At 44.6% G+C, this 16,317-nt stretch overlaps 1 protein-coding gene across 6 annotated transcripts in view; it reads right to left on the reverse strand.

The window, feature by feature from the left end:
* The window catches only part of Dpys (dihydropyrimidinase), a 75,246-nt gene that overhangs the window by 29,204 nt on the left and 29,725 nt on the right, over positions 1–16,317 (reverse strand). For all 6 annotated transcript variants that reach the window (XM_038344038.2, XM_038344037.2, XM_038344033.2 and 3 more), the window contains exons 5-7: positions 13,550–13,706; positions 12,406–12,547; positions 9,889–10,031 (exon numbers count right to left, since the gene is read on the reverse strand). In XM_038344038.2, the coding sequence (XP_038199966.1) occupies positions 9,889–10,031; positions 12,406–12,547; positions 13,550–13,706 (442 nt within the window). The remainder of the gene's footprint in view (positions 1–9,888; positions 10,032–12,405; positions 12,548–13,549; positions 13,707–16,317) is intronic.

Below are 16,317 nucleotides of genomic sequence, written 5' to 3' on the forward strand. Positions count from 1 at the left end.
GTTGAACACTGCAGCTTTAGGGACAATGACAAAAATGCCTGGGATTCCTTTCTCTTTAGTCTTTTCAACTCAAAGAGGGGGGAAAAAAAACCCTGCAAAATGTGGATCCTGAGATGGGTCCAAGAGATGTTAAACAAAGTTTGAAAGGGAAACAAAACCAAAACCCCAAGTAGACACACACACACACACACACACACACACACATTTAAAACCCCAAATAAACAAACACCCATTTAAAACCCCAAATAGACAAACACACACACATTTACAACCCCAAATAAACAAACAAACACCCATTTAAAGCCCCAAATACACACACACACACACACACACACACACTTAAAAGCACCTATTTGTTCACTGGCCCGGGGGCACTAGTACCTTGTTCGCTCACTCAACAGTAATTATCGAGCTCCTGTATTTTCTGGAAGCGCAGTGAGATGGAGGCCAGCACCGAGACAAGCAAACATGAACGTGTGCTGGGCGGGGAGAAAGACGAGAGAGGTGTTCAAGTAAAGCCCCTTCTGTAGCCTCTCTTTGGGGCTTACGTTTCTGATTTTAACGCTGAACATGGGCTCTGCAGAGGAGACTGCTCAGCATAGGATGGGTGTCTGCTACTCCCGGCTAACTTATTCCTTTTCCCTCACGTGGCGAACGGTATGGCCCATGCTGGGAAAGTCCCCAGATCACTTCTAGCTCCCTTGAAAAGTACAGCTGCAAAAGAACACGTTTAAATAAACAACATGCAGGGGCTGGAGAGATGGCTTAGTGGTTAAGAGCACTGCCTGTTCTTCCAAAGGTCCTGAGTTCAATTCCCAGTCAACCACAAGGTGGCTCACAACCATCTGTAATGAGGTCTGGTGCCCTCTTCTGGCCTGCAGGCATACAAGCAGACAGAATAATGAATAAATATTTTTAAATTCTTTTTTAAAAAGAAAATAAACATAAAATATTTAAAAAATAAATAAACAACATGCAGTAAGTACTGGTTGATATTTTACCTGTGTGTGCATGCGCATGTGTGTGCATGCCTTCTTTGTGTGTGTGTGTGTGTCTGTGTGGTGGAGGGGAGTTAGACTTTCGTTGCATGCAGCCCAAACTTCTTTTTAAGCAACTTGTCTTCTGAAAGGCCATGAAAATAATCTCAGGCAGTTTGTTTGAACAGCTCCACTAGAAATAAGTTTTAAGAGGTCAGCTTTTGGGGGCACTGAAGAATCTGGATTTCATCAGGCTATCTTAGCAGAAGGGCCCAGCGAGCTTCTCAGTTTAATTCTATCTTGGTGAGAAGTGGAGGCGTCTATGAACCGAGAGACGTCTTACGTGAACTAGCATTCTCTTATGCTATCTTCAGTCCCTGCCTGAGTGACGTCATCGTACAATGAGTTCTGAGTGACAACTATGTTAAGTCAGTTCCCACTCGTTCCACACACCGACCACCTGCTGATGAGTGGGTACAGCTGTGTACCAAGTTCTGCAGCCATTCCTTATACACCAAGGCTTTGTGTGCAGTGTCCTGAACCCAGCAGTGTGGTACAGCAGCAGCAACAACAAAATCAATGTTTTGTTTTAAACCAAGCAGCATCCCCAATGCCACACCCAGCTCAGCAAAGGCAAAGAAGTTGTTCAGCCTCAAACCTTTCTAATGATAAGCTTTTACCAGAAAGGTTTTTTTCCCCTCCCATTAGGTTATTACTTCCCCAACTGCCTGGATAGTGGGCTGGATTTTGTGTAGATTAACAATTTAAAAAACAAAAAACACTCATACCTCAACATACTTCCCTATAAATTATCATCTGCCAAGAGATTGTCCCGGGTACTGTATACATCTGTAATAACTGCGTGGAGGATGCCCCTGCAGATTCGCACAAACACATGTAGGCCCACATGCAGGGCCCAACACTTCGGCAACACAGCGAGAAATCACGGGGCACACCACCCTTGCGTCCACTCAGGCACTGTCACAAGCCCGTGTGCCCACTCCCCTTCTCTTACCACGTGTACTGGGACAACATGAGCCTGGGGGAGGAGCTCCTCACACATTTTGTCAGCAACAGGGGTGGAAATCACATCTGCATGCTGACCAGCTTTTCAAAATAGAAGCACAGACTGCTGGGCTGCTGCATATGTGGTATGTACGTGTGTGTGTGTGGCAGAAAAAGAGAAGGATTACAGTTCTGAAATTAGATGACATACAATGTGCCACTTCAAACAAGATTCCTGGTAGTGTCTTTGAAGCGACCCCTGATGATATGGCTGTATCCATACACCCTAAGCATCACTGCTTGATTCTTGTTGCTATTTGCTATCCATTGCTTCATTTCCCCTCAAAGTCCCTACTCTCTGCGCGTGAGTGCCCTCCCTTTCCCGCTCAGTTTCATACAAGGTGCACCCATGGAACCCGGGGCACATTCACAGTCCTCGGGTCATGGCTCTTCACTGCATACAAAGTTAAGTGCATTCATCCCTCTTCACCATGAGAGGGGGGGGGGGGGAGTAAGTGGGAGGGCAGGACAATGCCTTCAAGAGCCATGGATTCAGGGTCAGAGCTTGCGATAACTGAGTTTTTTAAAAAATAATAATAAATCCAAAATAACCGGAAACGCGGACATGCCTCCTCTGCAGAATGCAGAGCGACTAGAAGTCCTCATCAAATGTTTCAGTGCACACAGTTGGCAGCGGTGTAGTTGTGTGCTTGAGATGCTGTGAGAGACCCTGTAGCTCATAAATACTGAAAAGGGACGGTTACCATAGTAACTAAGTGCTCTTTAATGAACACTGAGGAACGGGCGCTCCAAGGATAGCCTTAAATTGCCAGAACATGAGTTCCTGCTGCTCCTGCAGGCCTGCGAGATGCTCGCATGCCCTCTCTCTAGTCAGATTTTTAACAGGTTGGCCACTTTAGCTGCTCTCTGTCTTGACCATGCGACACCGTAAGATTCTGTCTCGATACTACCTAAAGATCATACTTCCGACTTCTTCCTCACAATCTAAGGACCAGAGTATTCTACAGAAATGGGTCAAACAGCGAGATGAGGCTACGTCCTTAGATTTACAGCTTTGACCTGAGTACCGAGGCGTTAAGACACACGTCTGTCACGAACGATAGACTCTGGCTTGATGAGCCGTCAGGCTGAATACAGGGAACTCTTCATTTCCAAAATAAAAGGTTGACACTCTCTTTGCACTATTTTTTTTTAATTGTGCAATGGCACAGAAGAGATACTGCAGCTGATTTTGCAGGGACTTTTTGTTTTTTGTTTTTACAGGCTAGTCATGTCTAAGGTAATCTCTCATTGGGATATCCAACCCTTGCCCTCACACGCCCGGGCCAGTCCTCCCTCACTGTCCGTCACCACACGTCAAACGCCTCATGCTGGAGGCGTGCAGCTTCTTTATGGATTTACAAAACAGGAGAGGAAAGAGAAAAGTATGGATTCCCTGCTTTTCTTTCCACTGATCTCCTTTGGTGACTTTAATAAAGCACATTTTAATAAAGCATATTTATGTGACAAGCACACTTATTTCAACATGCCGTTAACAATCAACATAAATCAAAAACGAGCAAAAAAATTCTAGGTACCCAGAAGCCGCCAAATCATTAGCAAAGGCGCCCTCCCTCAGGAGACTGCCTTGTGCTTATGAAATCAGCAGCTCGGGTGGCCCAGCGCGGGCTGTGGGCGCCCCCTTCAGGATGCAGGGTTCACTACACGTTGCTGTCATCTGCAACAACTAACCAAAGACGGCAATCATTTTTGCTAAAACCCCATTCGAGGAACTGCGGAGGAAAACATCTAGAGTCTAATGATATGAACAGCAAGCGTACGTAACATTGCACTACAGTTAACGTTAAAATAATATACGCAGGATAAAGGGGAATGCTTTCTTGCAAGACAGAATATTATAAATCCACTTCTCCCCTTGATTAAATAATGCTTTTCCACAAGGCTAACTTTGTAAAGAATCACCGCAGTCTGTGGTAAACAAATCGAAGCTGGAGGCAGCCTGTGAGGGCCTCGCCTTCCCTTTCTCTGCAGCCTGGATTGCCTTCTCTCTTCTATAGCCCCCAACCTTAATGGCTTCACTCTGGCCTCCTCCCCAGGTGCCTCCGTTTGCTTTGCCTCTGCTTCAGTCTTGGCTCTTCTCTCGTGTGACGCCTCTGTCTGCTCTCACGCAGGATCTCTATGTTCTGAGTCTGTGATATCTCACTCTCGCCTCTCATACGATATCCTAAGCCGGCCTTTCTGAGACGGAGAGTATTTTATGTTATGGCTCCTCTCCCTGGACTGAGTTTTCCCAGAAGAAGGACCTAGCCCTGTACATCCTCGACCCTCAGTGCCCGACTTCTAAGGAGAAACAGCTCCGAGTGAATTTGTGAGCATACAGAAACAGTTCTCTTCGAGCCCATCGGCTCCTGCTAAACAAACCGCTCTCAACACAGAGTCAAAGGGATGCTTCATGAGAACGGAAGGGGGAAAAGGGGGCACCTTCCACGCTTAGAAAGTCTTATTTCTGCTGACATGTGTCTGCAGCCCTTCATTCTTTAGCCACTTAAGATCCTGTCCAATAAGTTCAAAGCACAAATAAGGGATGCTGTCCTTGACTTCGTCCAGGCCACAGCTGTTGCTGAAAGCAGCCTTCCCAGTGTCCCTCGAGCCACTGCCTAGTCCCACTAGCTCCATGTAGTGTGGGAGGCAGCTGCCTTCCGCTTTGCTCATCAGCGTTCAATGGGAATCTACTGTGTTGAGCGGGACCAAGCCTAGGTTCTAAAGCATCAATTCAGACGTAAGTCCAGAGCGTAAGGTTCCACTCTAAGCTGCAGTTGCATGAAGCGACCTCTTCTCCAGACGAGCAGTACTGGGGGAGCAGAAGCAGGACTATCGCTAAACCTTGCAAAGATGCCTCAGCCAGGTGCCCCAGCTCGGCCCCAGCCTCAGAGAATCACATTTGCCTTCTTCACTCCTCATGGGTTATGGAAAGTGAGACCTGGCTTCTGAATTATCCCTTCTCCAAATCTGAGGCGAGTAAGGAGAAAAAGACCAGAAAGAAAACCACAGTAGGGAGACGTTCTCCAAAATACTCGAGCATCTTTCCTCAAAAATGATAAAGCCGTTTAAAACAAAGAGAGAAAGTGTCACACCTCGGACCAGTCTCAGGACACACATGGACTAAATGCAATATGGAATCCTGGGTGATTTCCTGGAGAAGAAATGAACGCTGGGTAATAGCTAAACCAACCTGAATGAAGAATAGGCTCTAACTAATCGTAACATAGCACAGTCCATTAACTGTGCAATCATGCTATTCTGTCAGGCAATAATAGCAGAGAAGAGTTGGGGGTCCAAAGGGGCCCTCTCCACCACCCTTGTGACTCCTTAATCCTTTTAAAAAATGCACCAATGCCTCAAGAGTATAACAGAGGTTCAAAAAGTGGTGGACGACGATGGTGCCGCATTGGACACAGGTGTGCCGGAGGCACCAGGGTTCCGTGTGCAGGGTGGGGAGAGGTAGGCGGTGACCTGGTGAGCATTCTCCATCTCTAAGAACAGTAGAAAGCTACAGATGATCTGCACGGAGAAGCTAAAAATACGGTGGCACATTAGATGTCCCAGATGAGGTCATCTGCATATGTTCTGGTTGGAACAAAGAGCCCAACCGAGTACCTTCCTTACACTAAGCAGGCCGAGAATAGAGAAAGCCAGTGTTGTGACCGACCCAGATACACAGCGTGGCTTCTCCCTTTAAATGTGAACTATGAAAAACACTCTCTCGCGTTGTTTAAATCTTCATCCAATGCCTCACCCCTTGAAGCCTCTACCTCAACAACCCCATCTCTCTTTTCTCCACACGCTACGAATTTGTTAGTGCAAAATATTATTACGGTATATTAGAGAAAAATCTTACAGAATTTAAAATACAGAGTAAAAGTTCCAAAGAGGACCTGGCCCATTCATTAGCTGGACAGTACTGTTCTACCTTCAATCGGACAACAAAAGCAGGGGAAAAGAGAAGATCTGTGTTCCTAAGAGGATGTGGGGTCAGCACAACAGAATTCCTTTGTCTACCTGGCTGCTTGGTCAACACAGGCAAATTAGTTGAGCATAACTAAAAGAGAAAATAATGGGCAAAGTACAGCACCAGCCAAGCTAGAAAAGGAGAATTAGCAGGCTGTTTTTAATCTCTCTCTCTCTCTCTCTCTCTCTCTCTCTCTCTCTCTCTCTCTCTCTCTCTCTCTCTATCCCAAGATGACCTTGAATTTCTGATTCATATGTCTCTACCTCCCAAATTCTGGAGTTACAGGTGTGTGACATCACATCTGATTTATGCATGGCTGGGACTTGAACCTGGGGCTTCTGACATCAAATTAGCACTGTGAAAGGGTTAGTTAACTTACAAAATATGTATACATATGTTGCTTTATGGTAATATTATGATAGACATAATAATTATTAGTTATGCTGTTTTGCAAAAGAGGAGTAGATATACAATGACCTAATTTCCTATTCTTTATGCTGTATGTATGGTACCAGGGGCAGAGCCAAGACCTTCAGCAACCCCAACAAGTTCTCTGTTACTGAGCACTGCAGAGACTTCAAGTGATCCTTGGTGGAGCTCAGTCTAGTACCAGTCACATGGACCTGTGCTGGTTTTGATAATTTCTGGACTGGGGTATTCGTGAAGAGCAGACCTGGGTTGAGAGCATAGGAGTTCCTGACAATGCTAAAGTATATGAGCTATACTAATAAAGATGTATCGTCCAACATTAAAGGCTCAATCCAGTAAAGCCAAAAGTGATTTTAACTATTTGACTTTCTTCAGCCGTTATTATATAAAGAGCAGTTGTTATACAAAAACTGGTCAGGAACAGACAAAAGAGAGGAACAACTGAATAACTATCTGACCGATGATGAATAAATGTCTAAGAGGTACAGGAGCCTTGAGTTTGACCTTAAATTAGTTATTTTTAGACCGAACAGAGGGAAGTTAAGTAAGTAATATACAGACGATTAGAAACACACCCACAGATCTGGATCACCCACACATCTGGATCACCCACACATCTGGATCATCACGCACCACACAAGTGACTAGGACAGGAGGGACAAGCGATGTTCTAGAGATTAGGAACTGGAGCTTGGGAGAAAGTGATCTAAATTTGTATAGCCTGAGGCATGACTCAGGGGACATAATCACAGCCTATAAATACCCTCCAAGCGGCGAAATGTGGCAAATAAAGGGAGTGAATTATTCACAACCTTGCATTCCGGTCATTTCTCTTTGTCCAGTTGTCTGAGGAAGACGAAGCTTTGTACCTGAGCCGGTGTGATCCACAGAACTCAAGCAGCCAAGGACTCTCAACTTGGGTCTTGATGGAGACACGCAGCAGAATGGTGGAGGTTTAAAAAGAGCGCAGCAACTCAAAACAAACTCAATGACATTTTTAGGGGTTCCTTGTCTCATTGTGATTGTCTAAGCATCTTCTTTCTTTTTCTCCTCTCCTCCCTCCCTCCCTCCCTCTCTCCCTCCCTCCCTCCCTTCTCCCTCCCTTCCTTCCTTCCTCTTTCTGTTTTCCCCCTTACAAGTCTTTTGCACATGTATTATGGGTCCCAGTGATGTGTTTTATGGGATTTATTTGTGTGTGAATGTGTCTCTGCGGCTATGTGTTCCTTGTGTTACTTTGGGGTGGGAAGACCTCTTTTTCTTCTTGTAGTTTGTTTGCTTCATCCTATTTAAAAATTAAAAAATTTTTTAAATTTTTATCTTATTTTTAAATTATTTTTTGATGCCTGTTTGTATTCTAATGAGAGAGTGAAGAAAAAAAGGGTGTGGATTTGGGTGAGTGGAAAATGGGGAGATCTGGGAAGAACTGCGAGAGAGGAAATAATAATCAGAATATATAATATGGGGGAACCTATTTTCAATAAAAAAAAAGTGGAATGGCTTACAAAAAAAAGTAATTTTTTTTTTTTTTTAAAGAAAAGCCATAGAGGACGGTGAACATTTTAATCCCTGCACTTGGGAGGCAGAGGTAGGTGAATCTCTGTGAGTTTGAGGCCAGTCTGGTCTACAGAGTGAGTTCCAGGACAGCCAGGGCTCACAGAGAAACCCTGTCTCTACCCTCCACCCCCGACTCACCACCAAAGAAGGAGGAGGAGGAAGAGAAGAACCACAGAAGTGGCTTCCCAGTGCTCTCCATGGGGCTAGGAACTAGACTGGAGAGTTTCATAGCTCAGTAGAGTATCTTTATTTTCTTTCCACTTTGATACAGAAAAACAGAACAGAATTAGACCATTCCCCACATTGGGTTTAAAAAAAGATAGAACATGAAAAGTGCTCGGCTTTCAGAAAACACCCAGGTTTAGAAAGTGACAGCTATGGGCTCCCTCACACAGGGCTCACAAACACGGTCTTTCATGCCATAGACCTATCCTGCTCCGCCTTACCTGGGAAACAATGTCTTAGCCGCCACTGGCCCCACTGACCTGCACAGACAGTGACTAATTATCACCATGATGACACAAACAGGACGCTTCAAACGTCACCACTTTTCCACACATTCTTTCTATAGGAGCAGAATTTTGAGAATTTTGGGGCTTTCTAATTAAACCTTGTGATACTCGTAAGCCACAAGATACTTCAAAAGACCTACCTGGTTCTAGCCATGGGGCAGTGGCAGCCCCTGCAGAGAGGAACTTAAGAGGCTGCACTTAGTATCAGGTACTGATTCTCTAAATGTAAATCTGTTAGCATAGCAACAAAGGCCCTGGGTTGAGACTGGCTGTTACCTCAGGACATTTCCTGAGGTCAGGTTCTCACACACAGCTTTTCATTTCCTTACATGCATTTTACAGTGTGCTGGAGTGTTGGCCAAAGGCTACCTGCTGTGACCACGGCCTGCCAATCCCACGAACTGGTCCCTAGGTAGGAACAATGAGTATCCCGAGGGTAGTGCCAACCACAAAAAGACCATCTGGGGTTTGTTTCTAGGCTCTCAGCCATAGTAGCTTCCTTCATGTTCCAAATTCCACATGGCCATCTTTTTCCCAGAAGGTGGCCCAAGGGCACTTCTGTTGAAACTGTCTCTTTGTGACATCATCACTTCCCAGAAAGTAGGCGCTTTTGCTAACAACAATAAAAACAAACACACTAGACTTTGCATAGATGCCATAGAATGAAGACGGAAGGCCCACCAAATTCCCACGATGCACACACGTGCACACAAAATGTTGAAATGTGTGGCATGTCCTTTCTTACCAGTGTTTACTCAAGCACAAATGAAGAAGCAAGAGCTGTTGGGGACAACATCCCCAAGGAGAATTTAGCAGGAATTCAACTCCCATCAAATGCTCTTTTGAATTGGTGGAGTTGGTCAGACCCACAATATTAACAGAATTGTGGAAATTGAGGACAAAGGGTTTAAGCTTACTGGGAAGGACAGGCTGGGTCTGAACTCCTCTGGAAAGTTTGGCTAACTAAAAGCGATGTCTTTTGTGCTGGAATCTTTCTATCTAAAAAGCTTTTTAAAAGGCTGTAATTATTCTGAGTTTCCAATTCAGCTCTTTTCAAATTAAGCCTATTATTTTCTTCAGGGCTCTGCACCGTCCCTCCGTGTGAACTCGGGCATTTGCCAGGCACTGGGATGGCAAATTCATATTGGTTTTCTATACATATCCATTCCCTGCAAGTTCTACACAGTTTCTGCATCCTCTATGCCAAGAAAAACAAAGAAACGTTTGTACATCAAAACCTTTATCTTGCGCACAGAATCCCTGAGCATGGAAAGATAAATCAGCTAATAAGCAAAGGCTGGTAACGGCCCAGCAAAGCTCCTTTGCAACTTGGTGCTTTTCTTCAAGGGTAAAACCAGGCAATGCCAGATCTCAGACTTACCTTGTGGCTTCTGGGTCCCAGATCACAATGTCAGCATCGGAACCGACAGCTATCCTTCCTTTTTTTGGATAAAGATTAAAGATTTTGGCTGCGTTTGTGCTGGTAACGGCCACAAATCTGTTTTCATCCATTTTACCACTGTGCTGTAAACCAGTAAAAGAAGAGGCATTTGCTGTGATGACTGAACACTCAAGCCTCCTCTGGGGATACAAGGGGAAGACTTACATCTATGAATCCTAATAGAAAGCCATACCTGTTTACCCAATAGAACTGTAGCCCACATCCTGATCAAGGAGCTACATCTCTGCGGGATCACTGTAAACCGTCTGCAGCATCAGTGATGGAGACGGTGGCCTACAGAAGTCTGAAGGTGACTTTTCAAAAACCCTATCCCATTAAAAGACAAACCCGACCACTTCCTTGCCATCTACCCACATCACCCGAGATTACAGCACACGATGGCTAAAGGACCGTGGCATTTTCCTTTCCCTTTGAAGTCTTCGACTACCACCTATGATATTTATGGTCTGCCTTACTTACTGCAGACCTGAGATCTGTGAGATGATCACGTAAATATTAGGAAAAATACTAAAAGAAGATAGGCCACGATGCCTTTAAATTAGGGGGCAATGCCTTTGGAAGATGCATGGTGAGGATAAGAGGTACAATTTTGTTCAATTTAAATTTATGTGAACCAGAAATCTTGGAAAGTCTATTTTAAAAGAAATTTTAATATAGTACCCTTATAGGGCTTATATATGATACGATAAGACTTCCCTTAAGATTTAGTTAATTATTTCCAATAGTTCCAGAGGTAAATTATCTCATTGTTTCAAAAAACTATACAGTTTTATGCATGTTATTGGGAAACATTCAATTATTTTAAAGATCGTGTTTAAAAATATATATAACTATATATTCATATGTAATGGGAACTATAATGGATTATGAAAATCTGTCATTCTAAGGATATTTACTGTAATAACACGAGTCTAGGGAGGAAAGTTGGATTATAATCTAGAATATTTAAGCCAGGAGGAAGAGAGGGGCATCATCAGGGATGCTAGAGGCCCCAGTGGAGAAAGAAAGGTCATGGAGGAAGAGCAGCAGCAGTTAGAAGTAGAGAGGGGTTCTGAAGACCCTTGCACTAAACTGATGGCTTAAACACTGCCATTCAGTCATGGACAGCACGCAAGTGTTTTCGAGAAGCAAGTCACATGAGCAGAGCTTCACTTCTGAGTAGCAGCTCCAGGACAGAACAGACAGGAACAATTGGTCCCTGAGAATAAGGAAACCAAGCTTGAGACTATTAGGATGGTCCAGACAAGATATGAGCCTCCAATCAGATGGTACCCATGGATGTAGAAATGAAGATGGATTCTGAAAATCAGATCAATGGGATTCGGTGAATGATGAGTGTGTTGACTAGTGTTATGTCAGCTTGACACAAGCTAGAGTCATGTGTAAGGAGGGAAGTTAATTAAGAAAATTCCTTCATTAGATCTGGATGTAGGGCATTTTCTTAATTAGTGATTGATGGGGAGGCTCGAGTCCATTGTGGGTGGTCCCATTCTGGGCTGGTGGGCCTGGGTTCTATAAAAAAAAAAAAAGCAGACTGAGCATCACGAGCACACAGGTAAGCAGCACCCCTCCATGACATCTGCATCAGCTCCTGTCTCCAGGTTCCTTCCCTGCCTGCCTTCCTTCAATGATGGACTGTGTATGATGTGGAAGTGTCGGCCAAATAGACCCTTTTCCTCCACAACTTGCTTTTGGTCATGGTGTTCATCACAGGAGTTGAAATCCTAACGAGGACAATGAAAAATAAAAATGGTAGTGGATGTAGGAGAAACCCATGGAAGAGAATTCTCAAGTGTGAAATATGATTACTGTATCGTCTACGAGTCTTTGAAAAGCATCACACTGGGAGCCTTGGGTTTACCAAGATCCTATAGATCTTTATAACTCCACACATCACATGGATAGACAGCTTAACACATGACGTCTGTCTGTGTGATCTGCTCCGTCCTTGGGAAAAAATTGTATTAATTCTTCATTTATTATTAGTTTTAAAAATCATTTTGTTCATAGATTTCATTATCTGTATAACTTCAGACAACAAATTTAATATCCTTCACATATTCTTCATCATCAGTTCAAATATCGACATTAATGACACATAAAGAATAACCCTAGCTGGGCCCAATATAAATTGATCCCCAATGTATCCTCCCAATGGCAAATGATGTAACCATCTTCTGAGCTGAACTACTGAACTATGAGGAGAGATCAACTGTTTGCTCATAATGTCCTGGAGGTGGGAAGGGATGAAGCTGATAGCGACAGTGTGATTCCCAGCTCAGAGAGAGAGAGAGAGAGAGAGAGAGAGAGAGAGAGAGAGAGAGAGAGAGAGAGAGAGAGAGAGAGAGAGAGAGAGAGGAGAGAGAGACCGAGAGCTTGCTTTCTATGAAGGTCTGTGCCTCTTTGGTGAACCAGGCTCATTCCAGGGAAACTCACCACGCCCTTTTCCCATATCACCGACATCCGGTCCTCAACACCGTTCACCCCATTGGGGATCTTCGTGAAGTCGTCTTTCCCCAGAGCTTTCTGGCAGGTGTTGAAAGTGCAGTTGTCACTGCCTGTTGTGGTCAGATCGCCACTGCAGAGAATGAAAAGGAAAGGAAGAGAATGATGGTCAGCAGACAGGACTTATAGGAGGAGACTCCCTGGTGTTTCTTAACCTCTGACCTCCTCCTCCGCAGGATGCCTAGCAGTGGGAGGGGCCATGAGTGGAACTTCCGGGTACAAGCCTAGCCTCTCTTCTGTGTTGCTCATTGGAAGCACTTTTCAAGAACACACTCCTAAGGATTAAGCATGCGGAATCCCCAGCAAGCCTGTCTTTTACTGTTTTTCAGTCTCCCAGGCTAGCTGGAGGAAGACGACTAGTTTGGGGGAAGGAATGAGATAAGAGAGTACATGCTGGACTCTGCACCAACACGTAGGAGCCCATGGCTATGAGCTAGAAAACTGATAGTTACATGGACCTGACAAAGCTAACAACAGGGTCACTAAGAGCCATGTAAGTAGGTTTTCTGTTTCGTTTTGTTTGTGAGTAAAATGTCACACACAATATTGTCATGGTGACCTATGGCAATGGAGACAGGTTCTCCGGAACAACCCACTGCCAGATGGCCATACCATTTGAACACAGTGTAAGACTGGCTGAGAACAGCCGTGCCACCAGGGACAGAAATGCCAGTTTGGCTTATTAATAATCTCTAGAATACAGATGTGTGAAGGAGGAAGGAGTTAGAGAAGGGCAACTGCTTTATTTAATTTTATTTATTTATTTATTTATTTTGGTGTATAAATCTCCCCATTAACTTAAATCTGGGGACATGTGAATGGGGCATGCTAGGATATCCAGAATGACCAGGAAGGGCTATTATCTGTACAACAACCTAGTCCCTTGATTGTATCAGCCTAACACATCGTAAGTCCGGTGTTTTCAGCTCCCCAGATACCATGGGTCAAACAGCAGAAGACCAGAAGGGTCCATGGAAGCTGTAGTTACAGGGCCAGCTCTCCCCAACCCAAAGATGAGACTTACAAAGGATTATCTTTCACCCAAATACTTTACCATCATCTGAAAAATTATTACTTAGCCAACAGGTTCATGAGAAAGCCAGGTGTTGAGGGATCAGGTCTCAGCGGAGGACCCATGACATGGTGGGCTGCGTGGTGCCATTCTTTGCTCCAATAGTGTGTGCCATCCGTGCCTAGTCCCGCTGCAATCGGTTCTCCATAGACCACCTTCCCTGGAATGTCCAAAGGCAGGAGTCAGCCGTTTTAATGCACTTTAAAGAAAGGCGTCTGACAAACGCAGAGATTGCCTTCTCTGTCCCAGTCAGGGATGATACTATAGTTTAACCGTTTTGTGACCAGGGCTCAATAGTTAAAGAGTGATAATTATTGAGCATCGACTGTGCTAATTCTCTTAGTCACTGACATCCGGCTGGCTGCTTTCTTTGTTTTGGTCAATCTGATGGATAAAAATGGCATGTTCTGCCTCCAAGCCTGGGCTTTTAAAACGGTCTTGGATTCTGCTCTCTCCTTTTCGTCTTCTGTCGTGACGCTGGGAGTGGAGTGGGTGCTGGAGTGGGTGCCACAGAAGGAACAGGTTACCTAGTGGAGACAGAGCCCACCCACGATGGACACGCACATGAGTGGAGAGAGGAAACAAACCTCCAGCTGTGAGCCACTCCTATTTTGGCTCCACTGTTGCTAAAGCATAATCCACAGGATGTTGGAGGCGACATGTGGCTTGTTAGTGCAATCTGAAGATCCTATTGGGCAAATGCTCTCACTATCTCAATTAGAGATTAAGTTACAAGATTACATAATTTCTCTGCAGCTACTTTATATACACTGTACAGAGGTGGGGTGGAGGAAGTAGGATTTGAACCCAGGAATTTTGAATCAGTGGTCTCAACTTCTATGCCTTGTAGCCAGACAGCGGGCTACCATTAATATAGCCATATGGATTCCAACCATGGTGTATCTCTGCTGCAGACCAGTTGGTGACCTTTCCATACCCTCAAAAGGAACTTTCTCAGAAGACTCATATTCAATAAAAGAACACTCAGATAATAGAATTGTAGCCCGAAATGCACACTTAAAAAATCATGCAAATGAGGCCATCCATAGCACACAATGTTAGAAAACTTAATAGTGCACAATGAATCTGAATTTAAAATCAGGTTCCTCTCTGATTAGCATTTGTCAGAATAATAGATTCACTGGCATCAACCTCATCACATGCAAGCAATCAAAAAAAAAGTGCATGGCGAGGAGATGCTAGCATGCCAAATGAGCTCCCTCTGGCTAATCAGATGCCACATTTTAGTTACCATCCAGATTTATAACTGAAATGAATGGACTTCCTTAGAGAGCACACTCGGTGGATGACCAGCAGCTGCCCGAGTCGTCTAAATGGAAATGCGGCACCCTATTATCTTACAGACCCATGTGTCCTCCAAACTACTCCCTTCCTCCAGTTAGCCTAGGAAACAGACACAGAAGAGCCAGGCTGCTGAAGCCCAACTTCCACACCATGGTCCCCAAGAAGCCAAACCCCGTGGATAAACTTGACTTCTATGATACACACAACCCCACACCACTCCAGGTCCTCACTGCCTGGCTTTCAGACAAGAGAAGCAACTTTAGCATCTCTCAGTGGCACGTGGGAGAAACGGCAGTCATGGGTAGTGAGCTAGGAAGTATCAGTCTCCACAGAGAGAGACCAAGACAGGCACACTCTCTATCTGCAGCTCCAAAGAGAGCTTGCTGTTCAAAGAGCACTTCTCCCCATGGCTTGGGCGACAAGACTCTGGCTTGATTTGCAATCCCTTCATGAGGTGCCAACTCAGGATTTTCCGTGGTGCTTCATCATCAAGGAAAGGTCCTTGTCACACGCTCTGTTCAATCACTCGGCACATCGAGATGATTTGGGAGTGCGGCTCCCTAACGTCTCCCATCTTAATAGCTCTCGGGAAAAATTAAATGTCAGTATCTGTCGGGCGTCCGGCAGGCTGCTCTGCAAGCGGATGACAGGTAATTTCCTCAGAAGGGCTAAACGCCTTTCAAGAGTGACAGGCTACTTTTTTAGCATACACAAACTCTTCATTAGGGGTGTATTTTCATCTTAAGCCTGATTACATATTTATGAACGTAGAGAAATTAAAAATAAAAACTCCCAAAGGCTCGTCGCTTCCTTCCACAAGTTTGAAAAGACCAAAACTCACGGAAGAAGTATAAAGGAAAAGGGAATGAGTTGGTAGTCCAAAACCTGGAGAATCAAACTACAAAATCCAACCTAATCACCTACGTGCCATGGTAGATTTGAGCTAAAAACTAGGCTAGCGAAATTGCTAGCGTAGGTGTGGTCTGTGTAGCTTTCAAAACCCCTGCACGTGCCCTCACAACATCACCTCATGCTGGTTTGATAAATGAAGAAGCTGATGCTCATTGAAACCTATCGACCTGCCAAAGAAAGGCAGTGGAATGACCAGAGTTAAAGCCTTCTTCCTCTGATCTGAGACCACATACACCTCGCTTCTAAGAAAAGCATCATTCCCATTCCCTGGTGAAGGAGCATGTCTTTTTAAATATTTTTAGTCAATCACAAGCTATCTGTAGATGTGGCCAAACAATTGTCCAACTTCCCCTCCCTGGTGTCCTTTGCTCTGCCTTGCAGGTGGCACATGCAGTGTGGGATAAAGACTGGGTTATGGCTGGAAGTGGACCCGTGTACCTGTAATACCAAAACTCCAAGGCTGAAACAGGAGGACCATGAAATCAAGGCTAGCCTGGACTATACAGAGAAACCCCATCTCAAAAGAGAAAGATACCCACAAAAACAAAGAAAAC

The sequence above is a fragment of the Arvicola amphibius genome, chromosome 9 (genome assembly GCF_903992535.2).
Source record: "Arvicola amphibius chromosome 9, mArvAmp1.2, whole genome shotgun sequence".
Classification (NCBI taxonomy): Eukaryota; Metazoa; Chordata; class Mammalia; order Rodentia; family Cricetidae; genus Arvicola; species Arvicola amphibius.